Source organism: Dasypus novemcinctus, chromosome X (assembly GCF_030445035.2).
Source record: "Dasypus novemcinctus isolate mDasNov1 chromosome X, mDasNov1.1.hap2, whole genome shotgun sequence".
NCBI classification, from domain to species: Eukaryota; Metazoa; Chordata; class Mammalia; order Cingulata; family Dasypodidae; genus Dasypus; species Dasypus novemcinctus.
This window is the reverse complement of record NC_080704.1, coordinates 15,542,518-15,565,483: the sequence shown is the minus strand read 5'-3', so window position 1 is coordinate 15,565,483 and position 22,966 is coordinate 15,542,518. Positions and strand designations below refer to the sequence as shown.

At 42.6% G+C, this 22,966-nt stretch overlaps 1 protein-coding gene and 2 pseudogenes across 3 annotated transcripts; 2 read left to right on the top strand and 1 right to left on the bottom strand.

Moving 5' to 3' along the window:
* Nucleotides 1-1,737: 1,737 nt before the first annotated feature.
* On the bottom strand, nt 1,738-20,969 carry RAB9A (RAB9A, member RAS oncogene family). Of its 3 annotated transcripts, none has more exons than XM_004459116.5 (2): nt 20,833-20,969; nt 1,738-3,093 (listed from the first exon to the last, which is right to left on the bottom strand). In XM_004459116.5, the coding sequence occupies exon 2, from the start codon at nt 3,060-3,062 to the stop codon at nt 2,457-2,459; it is 606 nt and encodes a 201-aa protein (XP_004459173.1). In that variant the 5' UTR covers nt 3,063-3,093; nt 20,833-20,969; the 3' UTR covers nt 1,738-2,456. The 3 variants fall into 3 exon arrangements, with proteins under 3 accessions (XP_004459173.1, XP_023444725.1, XP_071069220.1); XM_023588957.3 differs by lacking the exon at nt 20,833-20,969 and adding an exon at nt 20,420-20,438; XM_071213119.1 differs by lacking the exon at nt 20,833-20,969 and adding an exon at nt 3,543-3,620.
* LOC101432990 (S-phase kinase-associated protein 1 pseudogene) lies at nt 5,241-9,780 on the top strand (annotated as a pseudogene).
* On the top strand, nt 8,707-9,270 carry LOC101426242 (large ribosomal subunit protein eL15-like; annotated as a pseudogene).
* Nucleotides 20,970-22,966: the final 1,997 nt, after the last annotated feature.

The window sequence follows — 22,966 nt, the reverse complement described above, 5'->3', positions numbered from 1 at the left end:
CTTTCCCTCACACTTCCCTTCTTCAGAGGCTCTGCAGCTGCTTCTCACCACTCCTACTACCACAGGTACCACCTGCTTTTCTCCCCCCATCTTCTGTTTTTTTCCATATTGCTCATCTTTGTACAAGTTAACACTAGCCAACCAAAGCACCTTCCACTTTCTTCAAGGAAAAGAATATTTTCAGCCATCTTTTGCCACTGGTTGAAGAGCTTTTCCATCAGTTATTTTCAGTTTCTATAAAGGCTGATGTCATGCAGTAGTTTTGTTCCTTGTACCAACTCTGCTCAGAGGCTCCCCTTAGTTTTTATTTCAGTGTTATATTTGGTAAATTGCCTCATGTTCACCAAATCCATTTAAGAGATGTGTTCAGCCTTCCTCTACATACACAAAGATCTATTCCCTCAATCATTTTTTGCTGTCCAGTTCTAGACCCTTTGAAAGCCAATGAATATAATCCCTGAATGTTTAGCAGGAAAAAGTTTACTGAAGATGTTAAAAAATGAAAAGCCAATAAGGTATCCGGTAAATCTATTCAAGTATCAAAAATATACATTATATAAGTCCCTACACACATATCTATGCTTGCCTTATGTAATAAAGGCTACCCAGGAAACCAATACATGGCTTTCTAGGACCAGGAGCTGAGTGGCAGCAGGGGTAGAAACTTGCCTCTTGTGCCTTCCGATTTTGAATTATGGATGCATTGCCTACTCAAAAAATTAACTGAAAAGAGCAGTGACTCATAATGCCCATGGTTGACCAAAGTATGGGAAAGTGGAACCAATGCCAGTAGAAATGACAACTTTTGTGAGTAAATTTGGCAATATCAATATTTTAAATTCAAATGTCTATCAATATTTCTAATTTAAATATCAATCATTTGATTAAATTGATATGTTTGATATTTATGAATTCCAAAAAGATATGGATTGTTTGTAAATTGGTTTGTTCCTTTAGGTGTGATACCCTTTCATTGTATTCAATTCAGCTGACATGTTTTTGATAAAATTATGATGTTAAAATTAGAGCTTTGATTAGACCAGTAGGGTGTAACTCAGGTTAAGTCCCCACCCCCTTGGTAGAGTGATATAAACAGGTACTCACACAAGATGACACAAAGAAGATACAGGAGAGAGAACTTTTATCAGTTTTGATCCTGGAGCCCTGGGGAGAGGTGAGCCATTCACCTGATGGTTCACAGCTGAGATCAGAAGAAGCTGGGCCCACAGAGCCTTGAGAGGAAGGAAGGAAGGAAAGACAGCCCACCATCTTGCTTCAACATGTGGCAACTGACTTTGGTGAGAAATCAACCTTGAGGTGGACTCTTGATGGCCTTGTAACTATAAGCTTTTACCCCAAATAAATACTCTCTATAAAAGCCAACAGATTTCTGGTACTTTGCATCAGCATCCCTCTTAGCTAATACAATATCCATATAGATAATAAAAATGAATGAGGATTCTCTATGGAAATATGTATTTCCAGATATATTAATAGAAAAAGGAGAGACAAAAATGGGTACACCTGATTTTTTAAAAAGTCCTTAGAGCAAGTCCTCTAAGGATTCTTAAGTCACATCTATAGGATCATCATCAGTGGCACAGTATATGGACTTTACTCATGAAAGGCTGCAATTTGCTTTCAAGTCTGACCATTGCAGCAAATCCTCTAAAGAGTGAAAAATCTCAAGAGCAAATCACCAAGCAGAATTCAGTGATGGAGGAGACACTAAATAAATGCATGACCCAATAAAATGCCTTTATTTACCCTGACACAAAATATGATCTATTTCCTCCAAGAAAGATAGTATCTATGTGGGGAGGGGAGGGGTTGAGTGTGTGGTCCACAAATAATGATTAATTACTAGTGGGGAGTTGAGTGTGTGGTCCACAAATAATGATTAATTACTACTGAGATCAACTCTGAGATCTAGAATAAAAATAGGAATGGTTAATTTAAAATAGAATGAAGTAAACAAATCAAAGAACAATGCATAACAATGCATTAGATTTTAATCTTTAATATCTAACATTATTGCTTTAGGAAACGTTTCCCTGAACCAGAATGGAATGCTAATTACATAAAAATATACACATATAAAAAGTTGCTCCCCATTTTCCTGGAAAAACCACCCAACTTCTATACTATTCAAGTTTTTGTTTTAATCATAATTAGAGTCTTGGTCACCTCATTTATTAGCTCTGTATCTCACATATTTAAATTAAAGAAACATTATTAGATAACCTTTACCATGTATAAATGTCAGGTGCCATTATTCAGTAAATAGATTCCTTCCAAAGTGGATGTGTCCCTTCTCCCACCCACTAAGGAAGCAGCAATATACATTAGTTTCATTTTATTAGTAGAGGATACACTGCCTAATTCTCTTATCCACCCTTATCTTTAATTTGTGTATGTGTGAGCTGGTTAGAATGCACCGGCAATCTCCATGACAATCAACAGCAAGATGAGCTAGGCTTGGGCTTCCTGTGAAGATTGACCGTGTCTGTCTGAATCAAGTGCTCTGACCTATCCTCAGTAGCGAGAACTCTTCGAACTGCTTCCTCAAAGGCTGCTGCGACATTAGTGGCATCTTTTGCACTTGTTTCGAAGTAAGGATAGTCGCCGTTATCCCTGCACCAGGCTTCAGCTTCTTCTGCAGACACTTGCCGATCACTTATGTCAACCTTGTTACCCAAAATCACAAAAGGAAAGCTTTCAGGCTCTTTCACATCTGCATAATAGATGAATTCTTTCTTCCAGTTACTTAAGTTCTGGAAGCTTTGAGAATCATCAACACTAAAAGTAAGCAGGCAACAGTCAGAACCTCTGTAAAAGGGGGTCCTCAGGCTTCTGAATCGCTCTTGACCAGCTGTGTCCCAAATCTGCATGGTAACAAAATGTCCATCCACCTCCAATTCTTTATTTAAAAATTCCACACCTATTGTGTGGAATAGCTGGGCATCAAATTTATTTGTTACATATCTGTTCATAAGAGAACTCTTCCCAACTCCACCATCTCCAAGGAGAATTACTTTAAAAAGCGATGATTTTCCTGCCATTGTATATCACAAGATCTTTGATTCCAGAACCCTGTAAAATAAAAAGGTACCATTACATTCTTCTATACATGTATATTCCTCTACATGATTCTGAGTATCAGCATTTAAATGAAATAAACACAGAGCCCCAATTCCTTTTTGAAAAGGGAATAGCTAATAGCAAAAGCTGCCATTTACTGACTACTAAACCATGTGTCAAGCACTGTACCAGCATTAGTTCCTGAAACAACTGCTAAGGGGTTACTACTCTTCCCCTTTCTCAGATCATTTTACTGTGAAGCTGGCAGTTGAGCCCAGTTCTCACCCCATGGCAACCTTGCCCTTAACCACACTCTCTACTTCACAATAATCCACCTCTCTACTCAAAACAAGCCCTGTTTCTATTTAAGATACAATGAGAGTAGTGCAAGGACAGACACACAGACCAATGGAATAGAACTGAGAGTGTAGAAATAAACCCACGCATCCATGGCCAATTACTTTTGACAAGGGAGCTGAGTCCACTCGATGGGGAAGAATAGTCTCCTCAAAAAATGGTGTTGCGATAGGAAGCGGCTGTGACTCCAGCAATTGAGCTCCCATTGACCATATGGAGGACCTGCGTTCGATCCCTGGGATATCCTGGTAAAAAAAGAAAAAAGGCGTCCAAGACCTGTGCGGAGAGGCACAGGCCCCCACACAGCGAGGCAATGCGCCAAAAAGACAATGACACAACCAGATAGGGAAAAAAAAAAAAATGGTGTTGGGAAAACTGGATAGTTGACTACATGTGAAAGAATGAAAGTAGACGCTTAACCTCACACCATATACAAAAACTAAAATGGATCAATGACCTAAATATAACAGCTAAAACTATAAAACTATGATTGTTACTATGAACCAAATATATTGTGTACCATATTGTATGATTTTTAAAAATTATATGTATCCAGTACATTTAATTGAAAAAAAGAAAACACATTTGGAAATATCCTCAGGACATTGTATTGGCAATTGGTTCTTAGACTTTACACCAAAAGCACAATTAACAAAAACCAGAGAGGAAGCAGATGTGACTTAAGTGGTTGAGTGCCTGCTTTCCAGATGGGAGGTCCCAAATTCGGTTCCCAGTGCCTCCTAAAAAGCAAACAAACAAACAAAAAAACCAATTCAGGGGAGCCAATATGGCTCAGTGGTTGAGCACCGGCTTCCCACATGCAAGGTCCAGGTTCAGTCCCCAGCCCTGGTACCTCAAAAAAAATCAGATAGATTGGACTTCACAATTTAAAACTTTGGTGCATCAAAAGACAGTAACAAAGTGTAAAGACTGCAAACAGAATAGGAGAAAATATTTGGAAACCATATATCTGAAAAGGGTTTAATATCCAGAATATATAAAGAACTACAATTCAACAACAAAAAGACAAATGACCCAATTAAAAAATGGGCAAAAGACTTGAACAGGGTCTCCAACATGTTGACACGCAGTGTAAAGCATATACAAGTGTGCATGTTTCATTAGGATTTAGATAGCTTGAAACCGTTTTTAAATGAGCGTGAAGCAAATGTTTGTAGAACTCTGAAGCATGTCCACAGGAGCCTAGTGTTGTGCAGAACAGTCAGAAAGCAGGTTTTCAGCAAGTATGTATTGAGTGCCTAATATTTAGAAAGCTGATCGTCTCTACCTTGTGGGGTGGTGGGGAGGGGGGGCGAGTGACAACCCTCATACAGGTGCATTTAAGTTAGAACAGTAGCAAGTTACAGACTGAGAGGTACACGATATAGAGCACACTATTCACCCTCAGCCCCAAACCAAGTCGCCACTTTAAATAGTGCAGGGGACTCTGCACCCAGAACAGCAGCCCCCTCAATGCGACCCATGCCCCCCTGTGGGGAGCCTCACCAAGCCGAGTGTGACTTGGGAGTTAAGTTTCATACAACTCCATCCCAAAACTCAAGCCAGATACTTCACCTGCCGCTTAGTTTTTTAAAAGGCAGGTCACACTTGCAGGAGGAAAACTGGCCTGTGTTAAACTTCAAGAGAAACCATACATTGGCCTCTAGTGTGGCCTGTTCCCAAGCAATGTCTCAAAGATCAAGTTAGCCACAGGCTATCCTTAGCAGGCAGCCCTTACCAAGGTCCCAGGATTTGATCCCAGGAGAAGTGGGTTTGCGCCAGGCTCCCTGGTGAAGGTGATGATGGAGGAGGAGAAGGGGACAGAACTAGGAAGTGGGAGCGGCCCAGGCTCAGGCCCTGCCACAGAAGGAATGCTGGCATGTACCCAGAGAACCCCAGGGAGGGCCGCGACTTGCCAGCAGTGTGCTGTGGATTTGGGACTGCAGGCTGAGGAAGGATTTCCACCTCTACCCTAGCAGTGATGGGGAGCCACTGAAACACTATCAGCAGTGGGACCCCCTGATTCGGTGTGGAGGCCAGAAAGGCTGCAATGGAAGAAGAGGGCTGCGGGTATGGGTGGGAGCAGGGCTTTGGGTGGAGCGTGAATGGATGTCCTTATGACCTTCTCAACTACCAATGGTTCCAGTTGGGTTTAGGATGGAAAATTCAGGAGGCTGCGCCTCAAACTTAAAAAACAACAACAACAACAACAAAAAACTTAGACTACATAAATGTTACATAAAAAATACAGGGGATTCCCATATGCCCCACTCCCCCTAACCCCCCCCCCCACACTTTCCCACATTAACAACATCCTTCATTTGTATGGTACATTTGTTACAATTGATGAAAACATTTTGGAGCACTGCCACTGAGTGTGGATTACAGTTGACACTGTAGTTTATACTCTGTCCCGCACAATTTTGTAAGGTATGACAAGATACATAATTGCGCCTCAGACATTATCCTCCAGTAAGATATTCATTATGTGACTTCATGCATCACCTAGACTCCCTCCTCTTGTTACCTGGCCAACTCCCGAATCATCCTTGAAGATGCACCTAAATCTCATTTCCTGCTAAATACCTATGGGACATCTCCCCCTGAACCCCCACTGTGTTGCTAACACCCTGGAGCACACCTCTACCATGTACCTTTCCACATACAGGAAGTGACCTGCCTCCTTATGGCTAATAGAAATGAAATATGCTCTCCAAAAAGGGTCAAGTTACATGGAAACGTATTAACCATTATAAAAGTGCCCATGTTCCCCCCACCAGTAGTCCTTTTTTTAAAACTATACCAAAAAATGTATCTTCATACTACCTTTACTTCCCAAAAATGAAAGAAAATGAAATTTTACAAAAATGTTCACAATGGTGCAAATGGAAATTATCTAAATGTCTAACTGGGGGATATTCTGTCACCACTTGGAAAGACACGGAAACATATTTGTAGAAGTAAACTGTGAAAAAAACAAAACAGTTTGCACCTCCTGATCACATCACATAAAAGCTTACAGGTTTATATTAAAGTTTGGGAGAAAACCTAAAATAATTAATATTGAATTCAATATTCAAAGTTCTGATTTGCTTGCAGTGTCATACTTTTTTCTTTCAATACCAAAAGTATTTTTTACGTAAAGCTTAGCTTGACCAAATGCAGTTAAAATGAGACAGAAATCACTTCCTTTTAAATTTTCTTCAAATGTTGCTACCTACCAGACCTCAAAAACAACTGCTTCCTAAATTTTCCTATAGCTCATACCACACTAAAAATAAGACTCAATATGACATCAAAGCATAAACAACAAAAGAAAACAATAGTAAACGGGACTTAAAATGAAAAACATTTGTGCTTCAACAAACACTATTCACTTAAGTGAAAAGGAAACCCATAGAATGGAGAAAATGTGTGCAAACCATCTATCTGATAAGGGAGAAAATGTGTGCAAACCATCTATCTGATAAGGGGCTTGTATCCAGAAGATATGAAGAACTCTCACAACTCAACAATAAAAAGACAACCCACACAGTGAATGGACACAGCAAAAACAGTAAGGCAGGGGAGGGGGAGGGGAAGAAAAATATTTTTTTAAAAAGACAGCCCAATTGAAAAACAGGCAGAGGATGTGAACATGCAATTTCTCCAAAGATATGTAAATGACCAGTGAGAACATAAAAGATGTTCAACATCATGAGCCATTAGGGAAATGCAAATCAAAACCACAATGATATATATACCACTTCACACCTACTAGGATGGCTATTAAAAAATAAAACAGGGGAAGCAGACGTGGCTCAGCTGATAGAGCATCTGCCTACCATATGGAGGGTCCAGGGTTCCATCCCCAGGGCCTCCTGACCTGTGTGGTGAGCTGGGCCACGCATAGAGCTGCCGCGCGCAAGGAGTGAGCCCTGCAAGGAGAGCCACCCATGTTAAAAAAAAAAAAACCACAGCCCACCCTGGAGTGGCACCGCACACACAGAAAGCTAACACAGCAAGGTAATGCAGTTTCCCGGTGCCACCAAGGGTGCAAGGGAACATGAAGAACACACAGCGAGTCGACACAGAGCAGACAACGGGGGGAAGGGGACAGAAATAAATAAAATAAATCTTTAAAAATAAAAAAAAAATGAAACAAGAATACAACAAGCAGGGAGTATGCTGAGAAGACTGGACTGCTTATGCCTTATTGGTGGGAATGTAAAATGGTGTAGCTGCTTTGGAAAACAGTTGGGCAGCTCCTCTAATGGTTAAACGGAGTTACTATATTACCTGGAAATTCTACTCCTAGGTATATATCCAAGAGAAATAAAAGTATATGTCCTCACAAAAACTTGTACATCAATGTTTATAGCAACATTATTCGTAATAGCCAAAAAGGGGAAATAATCCAAAATGTCCACCAACTAGTGAATGGCTAAACAAAATATGGCATATCCATACAATGGCATATTATTTGGCAATAGAAAGGAATGAAGTATTGATTCGTGCTACATGGATGAACCTTGAAAACATGCTAGGTGAAAGAAGCCAGGCAGCAGGGGCCCTATATTGTATGACACCACTTACATGAAATGTCCAGAATAGGCAAAACCATAGAGACAACAGATTCGTGGTGCCAGGGGGTTGGGAAAGAGGAAAATGGGAGTGACTGCTAATGAACATGAGGTTTCTTTTTGGAGTGATGAAAATGTTCTGGAATTAGACAGTGGTGGTGGCTGCACAACTTTGTAAATATACTTTTAAAAAACCCGGTGAGTAGCGGTAGTGGCCTTATTCTCCACCTCTTCCTTCTTTTTGTGCTGACGCCACTCTGCTCTCATCAGCCTCAGTCCACCATCTCCTTGAAACCACACACCATGCCTTCAATAAGTTGCAGAGTTCAGATGGACAGATATTTGAAAATGATGTCGAAATTGCCAATCTGTGACTATAGAGACCATGTTGAGAGATCTGGGAATGGATGATGAAGGAAATGATGACCCAGCTCCTCTACCAAATGTTAATATGGCAATATTAAAAAGGTCATTCAGGGGTGCACCCACCAGAGAGATGACCCTCCTCCTCCTGAGGATGATGAGAACAAAGAAGAGCGAATAGATGATATCCCTATTTGGGACCACGAGTTCCTGCAAGTTGATCAGGGAACACTTTTTGAACTATTCTGGCTTCAAATTACTGAGACATCAAGGGTCTGCTTGATGTTACATGCAAGACTGTTGCCCCCTTTCCGTCTGGCGGCGGCCATCAGGGTAAGCCAAGATGGGTGCTTACAAATAACATCCAGGAGCTGTGGAGGAGGAAGTAGTCTGATGTGATGCGCTGTCTTTTGAGGGTCCACTGCTGGCCGTACCACCAGCTCTCTGCGCTCCACAGGGCCGCCCCACCAGGCCCGATAAAGGACGCAGACTGGGATACAAGGCCAAACAAGGTTATGTCATCTACAGGATTCGAGTGCACCATGGTGGCTGCAAACACCCCATTCCCAAGGGTGCAACCTATGTTAACCAGCTGAAGTTTGCTCGAAGCCTTCAGTCTGTTGCTGAGGAGCAAGCTGGATGGCACCGCGGGGCGCTGAGAGTCCTGAATTCTTACTGGGTTGGTGAAGATTCCACATACAAATTCTTGGAGGTTATCCTCATTGATCCATTCCATAAAGCTGTCAGAAGAAATCCTGATACCCAGTGGATCACCAAGCGAGTCCACAAGCACAGGGAGATGAGTGGGCCGACGTCTGCGGGCCACAAGTTCCACCACACTATTGGTGGTTCTTGCCATGCAGCTTGGAGAAGGCGCAGTACTCTCCAGCTCCACCATTACCGCTAATCTACAAGCAATGTTTGTAAAATCCATACCTAATAAACAATTTAGGACAGTCATGTCTACTTAAAAGTGTTCTTTAAAACGATAGTTGTCTGCAGATTGTTTCATGGATATATTGTCAAATTATGAAAGTTAAAGTGCAATAATGTTTGAAGAATATAAAGTGATCGTGTGTCGTGTTTCTAGTAAGATAAACAATTTTGTTTTTGCTTTATCTTATTAGGGAGTTATATGTCATGCCTAAAACTGCCATGCTGTGGTATAATAGGTGTAAAATAAATTCTTTGAGAGAGGAAAAAAAAAAAAAGACTCGCCATATAATCAAGGGGAAAACTCCTAAGGAGATTCGCAAGCAAAACCTTCAACATCAGAAACGACTGTACAAAAAGGAGGAAGCCCAGCTACACAAAGAGAACCAGTGGTGTGAAGAGAAGTGAAGCATTATGCCTGACAGGGTAACACTGTAAGGACTGTTCCAAATACAAGTTGCACTGCTCTGTTTTTAACAAACAGTAGACAAATGCAGTAGCAAATCATTTGTATAAGCAGAATACTGTCTTCATTGCATGTGTAGGGTGAGTACAGACCCTAAACCTATGGCTGAGTTTCTTCCAGTGTGATCGAATTTTTTTTTCTTTGCTCTTAACAAAACTGAACTGTGAGATCTCTATAGAAAGTTGCATTTGGGGCTTCCCTCTTTAATGTAAAGCAATTTCTATCTAGTTTATGCTCATTTAACTTCAATTTAGTGACCTTTCAAAAGTTGACACTGTAAATAAAAACAACTTGGAAAAAGTTTTCTGAAATAGAATTAACACAGTATTATCTTTATTCATGAGTTGGAAACTGGAAAAGGGTTATTTGAGGTAAATGCGCAGAGTGGGGTTATTAAGATGTCTTCCAGCTCCCTAGAGTCAAGGAGCATCACCCGTATTGATTCGTCTGTACAGAGAGCTCCCTTAACCGGATCTGAGCACTTGGGTTTGTATTTTTAATCTGCTGAGTTTTGAATATGTAGGCTAGAGATTCAGTCACTAACCAGTTTGTGTTTTTCTGGGAGAAATATAACTAGGCAGTCTGTAGCTTTTCAACTGAAAAAGACACTTAACCCATGTGGTATGTCATCTTTTTATAATCATTATTCCCATGTGGGGACTATTCATACTACATACATGTACAAAATAATTTAACTTTTAACATTAAAATGTGTGGCAAAACCCAGAAAGCATTCATCACAAACGCAAGATACCTTAAATTAAAAGTTAAGTTACATAGTTAAAAAAAGAAAGTCGAATTGTATACTTTAGAAGGATGAATTTTATAGTATGTGAATTATATCCCCAAAAAAGATGAGGCCTGGGAATTAGAAATAAGGCTCTAGAATGAGATTTATGCAGTTAGTACCATAACTGTTCTCCTTGTCCCTCCGGTGGCTTCCTTCTAAATCAACCAGTCCCACATACACAGAAGACTACCTTATGAGTACAATACGAGGCACTGGCCCCAGTGGCTGGGGCCTAGATAGCACACACTGATAGGAAAGGGAAGTTGGATAAGTCAGTTATTGACAGGGATACCTCCAAACTGAACACACAAAAAAGGGCATTGGATAGCAACCCTCTCCTTTTTATAACACTATTTTGTCAACGTTTCTATGGTGTACTTCTATCTTGCACTATCAATTGTTTATAAATATATTTACCAGTATTATACTTTTCTCTGGCTTTCTTCAACCCCTTGCTAGCCTCCCAATACGGAGTCAATTCGAAGCTCAGAGAATGTAAATCTCTATCAATGTGTGAATTAAGGTTAGACTTGTATTTTTAATTGGTCATGGATATGACTGCCTCCATTATTACAGATAACTAAAACCATTTATTTCCTTATTATTTTTATTACATATAATTTGGAACATGGCTTTCATAGCACTTTCCAACCTGTCTTACAAGCCTGTCCCAATTACATCCCTGTAACTCACCATCCGCAAACCCTTCACCTGTATTTACCCTTGCCCGCTTTTGCTCACACTCTCCCCTTGGCCTGGGATGCCCCTCCTGACCTTGATGGCTATGAAAAGCCTAGTCGTCCTAGGCCCAAAGTCAGATGCACCTCATCTAAGAAGGTTTCTATGACCACCCCCATATGTAATCGTTCTCTTTTCTCCTCTCATAATAATCTACACCTCTCACTGAGGCAAGCTTGAACCACAGCCAACTGTGTGAGAGTCTGTCTTCTAATTACAATGGACACTCTCTGGGAAGGATATTGGACACCTAATGCCATCCACTCATTAGTCCCCTTTTGTTCTGCAACATCCTGTACAATTCTTGACTTTAAATGAGGGGTCAAATGAATGCTAAATTGAAAACAAATAGTAAATTACTTCTTCCTTTGTCCTTCTTCAGCTGTCTTCTACTTGTACTTTCTGTATTTACAATTGTGCATTTCTCCATTCTATCATTTTTTCTCCCATTCCATTTTTGAGGTCTATAAAAATGTGTAGGAAGGGACAAAAATATTGGTTCTTCCTTGCAAGCATAATGAGAAAACCACTTTCAAAATAAGTACTATTGACTGCTACAGGGAACTGGCAGACATTGAAAAAATGCTACATTCCTCTAATAAGCTTTAGACTACTCCAAATTGAGTAGGCCGGGTTTTTTAACTGCCTCTGGGTTTCAGATTTTGAAATACACACTTGTTCTGTAACCCCTTCACCAGCTCTCACTTCCAAAAACTTAAATTGAAATTATTATTCCTGTTTTAAACATAGGAACAGATTTTTTTAAAAAATATTCACGAATTCCTTTCTGCATTCACCTTCAATATCCTAGTTAGAGGCTTACCACTTATTATTTCATCTTATAGCTTGAGAAACTGAGGCTCAAAGAAATTAACCAGGGAAACAAAAGCATAGAAAATCTTGGCATTGTTTCTATTTTCGTTTGACCAGTATTTATTTCTATTTATCTTAATGTAGGCGTGTCTCACTTAGCCTGATTAGTTAGACTGTTTCTAAGGTCTTCCAGGTTATCTGGTGGAACACATGGGAAAGAAGCAAGTCAAAGAAATCATTAAGTCTATGGGTACAATCTCTATAGCAAGAGGTCCACAAAATGAAAATTAAAAAGAAAGAAAATCACTAAACAAAATACGATAGGAATAGATAAACTTGGAGGCAAGACTTGCCAGATAAAATCAATTTTCTAGTCAACCACTGAGGCAATACTTCAGATAAGGGCAGTTGGAAAAGGAAAAAACTATGTAAATCGAGCCACACCAAAACTATCAAAGCAGCTCACCCTATTTAAAGAACTCCTTTCATAAATGCTCTTTTATATGAAGATAGATCAACCAATTCAGCTTTTGAAAAACATATATTAACAATCCAGCTTAAAGGAAGATACCTCTGTAGTGAGGTATGCTACCTAATCATTAACAGTGTGGGGATGGGTGGGAAGCAAGCAAATGGGGAGGGAAAAAGCAGGCTTGGTAAAGCAACTAAATCTCCTCAAGCCATCAAGAAAAGCATAGAGCAGCCTGATCCAAGAAAACTTTCTGTGATGATGGAAATGTTTTATATCTGCTGAGAACAAACGTGGTGGCTGAGTTCTGGCAATCGAGCTGGTGCCACTGAGGAACTGAATTTTAAAAATTTTATTTCGGGTGGCGGACTTGGCCCAGTGGTTAGGCGTCCATCTACCACATGGGAGGTCCGTGGTTCAAGCCCCGGGCCTCCTTGACCCGTGTGGAGCTGGTCCATGCGCAGTGCTGATGTGCACAAGGAGTGCCGTGCCACACAGGGGTGTCCCCCGCGTAGGGGAGCCCCACACGCAAGGAGTGCGCCCCGTAAGGAGAGCCGCCCAGCGCGAAAGAAAGTGCAGCCTGCCCAGGAATGGCACCGCACACACGGAGAGCTGACACAACAAGATGACGCAACAAAAAGAAACACAGATTCCCGTGCGGCTGACAACAACAGAAGCAGACAAAGAAGACGCAGCAAACAGACACAGAGAACAGACACCGGGGTGGGGAGGAAGGGGAGAGAAATAAAAAAAAATTATTTCAACGACATTCATTTCTATTTAAATTGCCACATGAGGCTAGTGGCTGCTGTACTGGACAGTGCAGGGATAAAGTATGCTGAATTGGGAATCCATGAGTGAGTTTCAGGGACAAAATGCGCCCCTAGAATCACATGTGAAATAAGAATGAATATATGGATGGAAGCTGGTGTGCTTGAGCTTTTTACTGGAAAGAGTGAAAGGTTTCCAACACTCTTAAAGGAATTTGGGCTCCAAGAAATGATCTATTTTTGCATCATTTGTATATTCCGTGTGGTTCATTTGTATAGCTCATAACACCCTCAAGACTTTACATCTTTACTTGACATCACTATTTCCTCCTCTCCCTCACCCGAGACTTTATTCATGATTACACTTTGACCATAAACTGCAATAGTTCATGAAAAATCTTCCTCATGGGAAACTGCTAATCCTAGAGAGTGATCACAATGTTCTGTCATTTGTCTGATTTAATTTTTTAAGGACCAAGCAGAAGCCTATCTTTAATAAGGCACTCCTAGGTTTGGGGCTCCCAAATACCATTCTGCAGGGAAGTTGTCACCAGCTCAAAATGAGCTTTGCAGGTAGTTTTCATGAAGTTCAGTTTACTCAATGTAACTGTCACTTCTCCATCAACAGCGTCCCAGTTTGCACCACCACCCAAGCTCTGGAACTAACTTTCCAAGTCACAAATGACTCTGCACATCGCTCTTTCCCCATCTGCCTCCCTGTCTAGATTAAGCCTCCACTCAACTCACTTCAAACAGGCTCCCACTCCTCCCTCCTAATGGCCCATCCAGTGGCAGTGTCATCTTCTCAGGCCTCATCATCTAAATACCCTAAGCATATGCAGCCTTCCAGTATATAAAGAGAAAAGTACTTCTCTTAGAACTTCACTGTGTACCTTTCTAGAAAACACCTTCCTGTCTGACCAGTATCCCTGCCTAGAGGGTCTAAACAGCCTGCCAGTGACCTCTTTCTCCTCGGCCCCTTAACTTTCTTGACCTAGAAAGCTTTCTTTTCTAACAAGTCTTTAAATGTTGGTATTTCCCAAGGTTAAAGCCCCCCTACCTCTACCCAAGAGACATCTTCCCTGGGTCATAAAAACCCTGGATTTCCAAACTTTATGTTTGTTCCTTTTGCCCCCACTTTCACCCCCAACCCTGGGCCAGACAAGAATTTCCAACCCTTTTTATGATATGTCCATCTGATAAACTGGTAGGCAGTTCAAACTCAACACATCTAAAACTAAGCTAATTATTTTCCCCATTTCCAAATCTGTTTCTTTTTCTGTCTCATCCACTTCGTTCATCCATGTAAGAAATGCGTCCACACACCCCCAACTCACTGCCATTGTCTTGTTTGCTCAAATAACAAGGGCCATGACCAGAAGGGCATTAATAGCCACTATTCACTGTCTTTTGTGCATTCACATCACCTGCAAGTTGAACACTATCATCTAGTGTTTCAAAGATAACAGAAGTTCACAAAAATTAAATAATTTCTCAAGACCTAATAGGGCAACTCAAACTCCCACCGAATGATAGAAAAGGTCTAAAAAAGGTACAAAGTCAAAAAGACAAAAAGGAAACAAGTGTACATGAGAGCCAGCAGCGAATTTAGGAGACAGAACACAAATGGAGAGCTGGAAGAAAAAGCCCACCACGAGAAAGTCTATTCCCAGAACTGAAAAGGTCTGAGGACAGAAGCAGCACAGGGACGGCTCAGGACAGGGCAAGGCCAACACCACCAGGGTTCTTTGAAAGGTAGCAGACCCATGAAGCGCCCCCTCCTGCCCCCCCCCCTCCCGCCCCCAGTGCACCCTTTCTCCACATCAGCAGAAGATCTACTAAGAAAGCTTATGCTGCAGAAAATGCAGAGAAATCACTCTGGAAAATGGGGCCATCGAGGGACAGCCTGCATACTAACCCTGAACTGTGTTCCCTTCCTCCTGCCCCTCTCCTCAGCTCAGCTACCAGAGTGTTAGCAGCTCAGACTGGAAGATGATCTCCAGGGGAAATGAGGTACCCAAGAGAAAAAGCTTACAGAGATGTCAGGAAGGTGGGGAGGGAGGGCAAATGAAAGATGACTCTGATGCCTTATCCCCTTCCTGCTAGGCTTTGCAGTCTACTAACCATAACCCCAAACACCAAATTTCTAAACCTGTGGTTCCCAGACTGTGTGCTGAGTGGCACCAAAGCAACACAGCAAATTCACAGGGGCAGGGCAAGATTATTTTAAATTCTTCAGGGAAAAAGAAACACGAGTCTGTGACATCTGTAGGACACCACACAAACTACAACTCCAGGTGGTTCGGTTTCAACAGCAGACCACACCACTTTCCTTCTGATGACATCTTATCTTTGCAAACCTGGGTTTTCCACGGTTGCTGTGAAAAATATAAAGTACTATGCAAAAAAATCAATGTGGAACAGGACCCAAGGGTGGCAGGTGTTTGTGCCAAGACAACTATTTTTAACACTTTATTTAAGAATACTAATTACAAAGTCAATAAAAAAAAATCTGAAAAAAAAAAAAGAACAGAAAAGCAAAAAAAAAAAAAAAAAATACTAGAACACATTCCAGAGAATTCTCGGCATTTACCAACATGTGGTCCTCAAGCAGTTCTGATGATGGCCTGTTCTGATGTCCAGTTAATATATGTATGTAGTGCAAGGAGAGCCAGAAGATAAGGTAGAACTTATTAGAGATGTACTTGAAATCTGGAATCAACATTTATTGGATGGATATATTTCAAGTTCATTCATGACAGTTGATGAGCCTTAGTCGCATTTGAAGGATATTGCCCATTTTGGATATATATACCTTCAAAACCAGGAGAATATGAAATGAAAATTAGGGTCTGCTATGACAAACTTCTTATGGAATTCTCTAATAAAGGTTTTATTTTAATCGAAAAAAATATATATATATGTATGTATTTTCAGGTATGATCAGCCAGTCACTGCTCTGATGAAACATGGAAGCGTGAAACTGCAGGGACAAGAGCAGTCACCTAGTTGCATTGCAACCCACTGAGTTCTCACTTTTTAAAAACTGTTAGAATCATTTAAACACTCCTATCTGTTAGAGTTCTGCATACCAAGTTCTAGAAACAATTCTGTTAGGAGTTTTTCAGGCTTCTCTAACACATTCCAACTAACCTGTAAACTACTTTAGTTTCTGTACACAAAAACCTAACCCAATGCATAAGAACTTGGAATTAAAATAGTTCAGTTCCTTAATCCTTCAACTATTCTTCACACTTGGCTAATGAATGTGGCAAGGGAATAAATGTATCAAGTTGTTCTAAACTGTTTCTCCACCCCCTGCCAAACAACAGTATACATTTGTAAAGCATGCAGCCAAAGACAAAAGCTGAGTCTGTCCACAGACTGGGTTTTGTGAAAGCCAGAATGTGAAGCCTACACCGCATACTTCACTTTTATATGCTTTCCAAAACACACCCCACCCTGGCTCTAGCTGCTCCCTCACCTACATGTGTTTACATCCAGTCATTCTCTCCATGTGCAGGAGAAGCAACATCATTCTAAACCCTTTACCCACTGTGGTCAAAAATTAACAGAAAGTAATGGAAAAATTCAGAATGAGGAAATACGCAGGGCACAACTGCACAGCATGTACATAAGAGTATCAAGATTCACATTGGGAAACAAGGATTTCTCCTGCAAATTACTCAACTAGCAAGCCAACTCATCAACTCACACCCCAGTCTTGTGGCCAGGGCCGCCACCTGGGACTGCCTCCATCACCTCGCCATCAAGAGGCGGTCAGGCTCCCCTCTACCTGACTGGTGTCACTAAGGTCTCCTTCCTGATTCGGAAGTTTCATTTGCATCAGTTGGAGACCAAACTCCCTGAGGTGTTTTGTGAGTACTAACAACAACAACAACAACAAAAACTCCTTAATAAATGCTGATGATCTACTTAGTCACAAGCCCTAATTTCTTGCCTGGGTTTTGACTTAAGTTTATTATCTCGATAGCTTTCAAGCTAGATGCATTGCACAAACACATAAGCACACTCCTCTTCAGCTCATTTCCTCCTGCTGCTTAACCAACAAATTGCCTAAGGCAGAACTCCTTACCAGCTAACAATTTGCCGTCTCTACTTGGGATCATATAATCACAAGGAGATTGAGTACAAGTGACTCATTTTACAAAGAATGATTTGGTGACCTACCTTGGCCTGAGTAGCAAGCCAACTAATGATAGAGTGAAACTCCTCCCAGGCCTCAACTATTCTTCCCTCACGAACTCCCATCAACCCTTCCCAGGAGAAAAGGCCAGTAAGGAAAGGACATACATCCCTCTGTTAGATCCCACGGTCTTATCAAGAGTTTAGGTGTATAATTTAGCATCATCTCACTCCACAGTAGAAGACTCCTGATAAGAACCAGAGAAACTATTCGTTAGAAAAAAGTATGCTATCCACCAGCATGAGGCAAAAACCAAAGGTGCCCACAAAAAGATCTACCTTGACTGCATGATTAGCAATTTTGCAGGTGACCCCTAAAAAGAAATCCAAATCTGTTTAATTACCCCTCTCGATTAATCATTCCCAAAGTTCATCTAATAGTGACAGTCTCATTTGCCACCAGAATGCAAGCAGTACATAATTTGAAGGGCCAAGTCTTATGACAGGTACAGTCAAAACAGGCTGGAAAACACCAGGCAGTAAAAGCTGATGATGCAAAAGTCATTTTCTAAAATCTCCATTAATTTTTTTATTTCAATGACAAAATACATGCATGGCTATGTATGACCTTGCCTCCTGAGGCTTAATATAAGGAAGAACTTTCTGCTCAACAAGAATGGCTTCTCGATTTTGTTCTTGTAAATGTTCACATGTTGTGAACTGTAAAAAGCTCTAAAGAACACATCTGCTTTTTCCCATTTCATCAAAGTCTGCCCACAGGAAATACAATGATACAGGTACTTTGGCACAGGTGGGAGGCTATTTTGTTGCTGCTGGGGTTTTTTTTAAAGATTTTTTTTTATTTATCTCCCCCCCCCCCCCAGGCTTGCTTGCTGTCTGTTCTCTGTGTCCATTTGCTGCGTGTTCTTCTGTGTCTGCTTGACACCCTTTGTTGCATCATCTTGCTGTGCCAGCTCTCCAAGGGCACCGGCCAGCTTGCCTTCACAAAGACACGAACCCAGGGCCTCCCATATGGTAGATAGGAGCCCAATGATTGAGCCACAGCTGCTTTGCTGTTGCTGCTGTTTTTAATGAACACCTGGCCCCTGCCCTTGAGGAGCCCAGGCAATAAATTCTGTTCTAGGACCATGTTAGAACCTGGTCTTGTGGGACTGGGATTAGACTGTAAGCAAGCTTTGGGATGGCAGGACTCACAATTGCCCTTCCTTTCACCAACACCTTTGTACGCAGTGTCCAAGGCCACCCAGAAAATGTTTGCCAGTGGTGGCAATAATGCAGATATTAAACTAAGTCTACTTCCATGGCTCCAAATATCTCTCACATACTTTTTTGACACTTTTGCCTTAAAATGAAATATGGATCCTGTCATCAGAAATTGTGTGCTCACTCCCTAATCTTCCTAATGAAAGAATATGCCTCTGAGTCAAAAGAAATCTCTTCAAGTTCTCCATTTCCCCCCTGCTCTTTCTTGAAGAGGAGCATCAAATAGGACAACAGTATTGCACTTGAAGAACTACAGAAGTGACTGAGGATGTGAGCTCCGGAGTGGCACACACTGCTCTAAAGAGGGTTTTTCGCCTAGCATTAGTGACATTTGGGGGGGCTGTCCTGTACAATGTAGGATGTTTAACAGCATCCCCCACTTCCAACCACTAGATGCCACAACCCCCCCTCCCCACAGCTGTGACAACCCAAAATGTCTCCAGACATTGCCAAATTTGCCAAATGTCCCCTGGGGAGCAAAATCGCTCCTCTCCCCCACCTCATCAAGAACAAGCACTCTGACACCACATGGGCCGCACTGACTCCTGGCTCTGCGATGCACACTGCCTGTGTGACCCTGGGTAGAAGACCTAACCTTCCTCTGGCCTGGCAAATTCCTCATCTCTAAAATGCTGTGAGCATTAAAGAAAAAGACCCAGTTTCTGAGTGGGTGGCCCAAAAACGGTAAGAAATGAAGGGAGGCTGAAAAATTAATTTCTAGAACCAACAGATCTTCTTTTCAGGTCTCCAGACGACTATTGGCTGGATGGAAGAGGTGGCTGAGATGGAGGGAGAGGAAGGAAAAGTGAGAGGTTGGAAAAGTGAGAATGGCACTAAATAATCCCCAAAGTACAACTCTTGGTTTACACCCAAGTCTCGGGCTTGGAATCAAGGCCAACAATGTTCTGCTTAGTTTTTGTCCATTGTCTCTACCCTCCCTGACAATAAATCAATATTCCCAAATCACAAAACTCTTCCAAAATAAGACAGCAAACCAGAAAGTTCTGAGTGAGTGTAAGTAGGAGGAATTTACTACAATGTGTAGAAAAAAAAAAAAAGAAAAGAAAAAATCCTGAAAGCACCAGACTGCCACACCGTAGTCTTAGATTTGGGAAAGTAAAGGAGATACTGAGAGTTCTAGACAAAGATTAACAGTAACTTCACAGAAGCTTCTAAAAGAGAAACTAAAAACAGGCTGCTTAAAAATCCCTAACTCAATAGTTCTGGGTTTCCCTCAAGTCTCCGGTTTTGCGCCACAGAACAGCTTTTGAGATTACAGGCAATTTTGGGATTTTCCGTTACCATAGTGACAGAGACAGACACACACGTTAAAGGCAAAAAAGAGCAATCAAAGGCTGTGCATTGATTTTATCCGGACACTGAAATCCTATAAAAAAGATGGTGGTCACGTGCCCATTTGCAAACCTCAAAAGAATCGTAGTCACGGGATGTGTCACCACTTTTAAAAATATCTATCTATCTATCTCCATGCACTATGTGGTCAGCGCTTCGATTGCTCATCTTGCCTTTTTCCTTACTAAAGTTGGAAAAAAGCAGGGAACACGGTTCTGAAACCTTAGCCAGCGCCTCGATCGCCCAAACCGCCTCGAGCCCGGACGGCTTGGCCTCGCCCTCGCCGCGGCTCACCTGAGTGGTCACAGGACATGAGGCGGCGCTGGCGCAGGGAGAAGGTCAGGGGCCACCGAGGCAGGCGGCGGCGGGCGCGGACGCCGGGGCGGAGGGCCGGGGGCTGGGGGGCCTTCTCCCGGGGGCTGGGCTGTGCGCGCGTCTCCCCGGCAGTCCGTGTCGCCTCCCTCGCCCCGTGGCTGAGTGGGTGCCCCCCGGCCCGGGCGAGGGGTGCGAATTCGCCTTTCCTCAGGCTTCAGACAGGGGCGCGGGAGGGGGAGGGGCTGCAAGCCCACCCTCCCCTCCGCCACGCCGGGACGCGCCGGCACGGCCCCCCTATCGCGGCTCCCCCAGACCCCCGAAGCCACCACGGCGCTGGGGGCCTGCGGGTCGCCCCCTCAGGCCCGCGCCGCGGAGTCCCGCACCCGGCTCACCTCGCGGCCACGCGGAAGACAGCCCGGGCGCTCGGGGCCGGCCCGTCCGGGGACGCTGGGGACCGAGAGACAGGTTCCGGGCCGGGGCGGGCAGGAGGCGACGACGGCGCCGCGCGGCTCGGGCTCCAGCTGCTCCCATCCAGCGCCCCGGGAACAACATGGCGGCCGGCGGGGGCGGGGCCCCGGGGAGGCGGGGCCAGGGGCGGGGCCGCGGTCGCCCCGCCCCTCCCTCTCCCGGCCAGGCCAGTCTCGCCGAGCCTCCATAGCCCTGGGGTCCCCCGGCAGGCGCGCCGAGGAGAACCGACCGCCGACAGGGCAAAAGTTAACGGGGAGTAACAACGAGCAGCCCCCGTGAGCACAACCACATGATGTCGTGATTGCGAGGATGAACCTGAATGGGCAAACGGCCCAAGAACAGACCGGTGGATGAAAAGTGAAAAGAATGGAAACAGTTGTAGGGGCGTAGAATAACATGGATTTTTAAAAATTAGGCTTTTTCCATTTCCCTTTAATCTTGTTAAAATACTGCCTCCATCATTGCTAAATAACAAGTACTAGCAGAAAAGAAGGAACCTTTCCCTGCTATTACATAGCTTTGCCTTCAAATATATTTTTCATCTATATGCTTTAATGTGTAGATACATAATTATATATATATATAATTTCTATATAAGCTTTAACTATAAAGCAGTGGCGGGGAAGGGAGAGCTTCGTAACTGTTGCTTTCCACAGGGGACTTGGCGCATGGGTCATTCGAGGCCCCTGGAGGTGGCAGGGATACTTTACGACCTCTCAGAATATTTTGTACAAGTAGGTTTAGTTTCTTTTCCAAGACAAGGGGCTCCCTTTTGCGATTCCGTGGGCCCACAAACATTTAAATACTCCCTGGCTCTTTGGGAAGTCAAATAGTAATGAATCTAATGTACTATTTTCATTCAGCACTTGAATGGTGATTTTGAGAGAGTTTCTCACAAATATAAAAGAACAAACTTATACATGTAATAATGATTAAGTTATAGTTTGAGCTTAAATGAATTTTTATTTTATAAAAAGAGATCTATTTTTTTATCCCCGTGGGAAATATGAGTAAGCATTTAAATTATATGAAAATTACTGAAAATAGGAGATATTCATTACCTTAAATTAAAAATAATAAAAACTACACGATGAAAAGTATAAGAATATTCAGTCAAATTTCCAAAAGGAAAAAAAAAATAGCGTCATGTACATTGGTCTAAATAGCAACACACAATCCACAGGGTCACTGAGGAGATGCCACCTGAATATTGTATGTCATAATCATAGTCAGGGGTGATGGGAAAGGGATTTATCTGTGCAACTGCTAATACAAGCAGTTATGAAGTGCTCTTATAAAAGTATTGTATGCTGACTTAAAGCAAACCTTGAGAGATCCAAGTGCTTCCACAAAAAGGTTCTATGAAGGTCTTACAAGTGATTCCAAGATTTGTATATATCTACGTGTAGCTTACAGTCAGCACTGAAGAAAAAATAAGGAAAGCTGTTTTCTTCTGAAATAACTACTACTTGGACACTAGCCAACTGACCAGGATGACTACTAGGTAGATTCTGGGCTCTCACGCTGCTCCCTTTCTCACTTAATCTCTCTTATGGCGCAAGAGTACAGTGGGTCAAGAGACTGTTCCCTCATGGCAGGCTTGGGAAGATTTTTGTTGTTGGCTGTGAGTGGTTGGCAAGCAGAGAAGCTGTTCAGGTGGTGTAGTGGGGTGATGAGTGTCACCCCAAAGTTCAAGTCCACCCAGGATCTCAGACTGTGATCTTCTTTGGAACTAGGGTCTTTACAGATGTACTTAGTTGGGGATGTCAAGAGATCATCCTGGATTGAGGGTGGGCCCTAAACCCAAGGACTGGGGTCCTTAGAGGAGAAAGGAGAGGGAGGTTCGAGCCCAGGGACCCAGCGCGGAGGCAGAGACCAGAGGGAAGGCATCGGCCAAGGCGCACCAAGGAATGCTGGGAGCCCCCAGAAGCTGGAAAAGACAAGGAAGGATTCTCCTGGAGGGCCTTTGGTGGCCCTACTGCACCTCGTTTTAGGATTTCTAACCTTCAGAACCGTGAGAGAATAAATTTCTGTTGTTTTAGGCCACCAAGTCATTTG

Bases quoted from the DNA above. Each gene is read 5' to 3' on its own strand.
- RAB9A (XM_004459116.5), bottom strand. From the start codon at position 3,062: ATGGCAGGAAAATCATCGCTTTTTAAAGTAATTCTCCTTGGAGATGGT.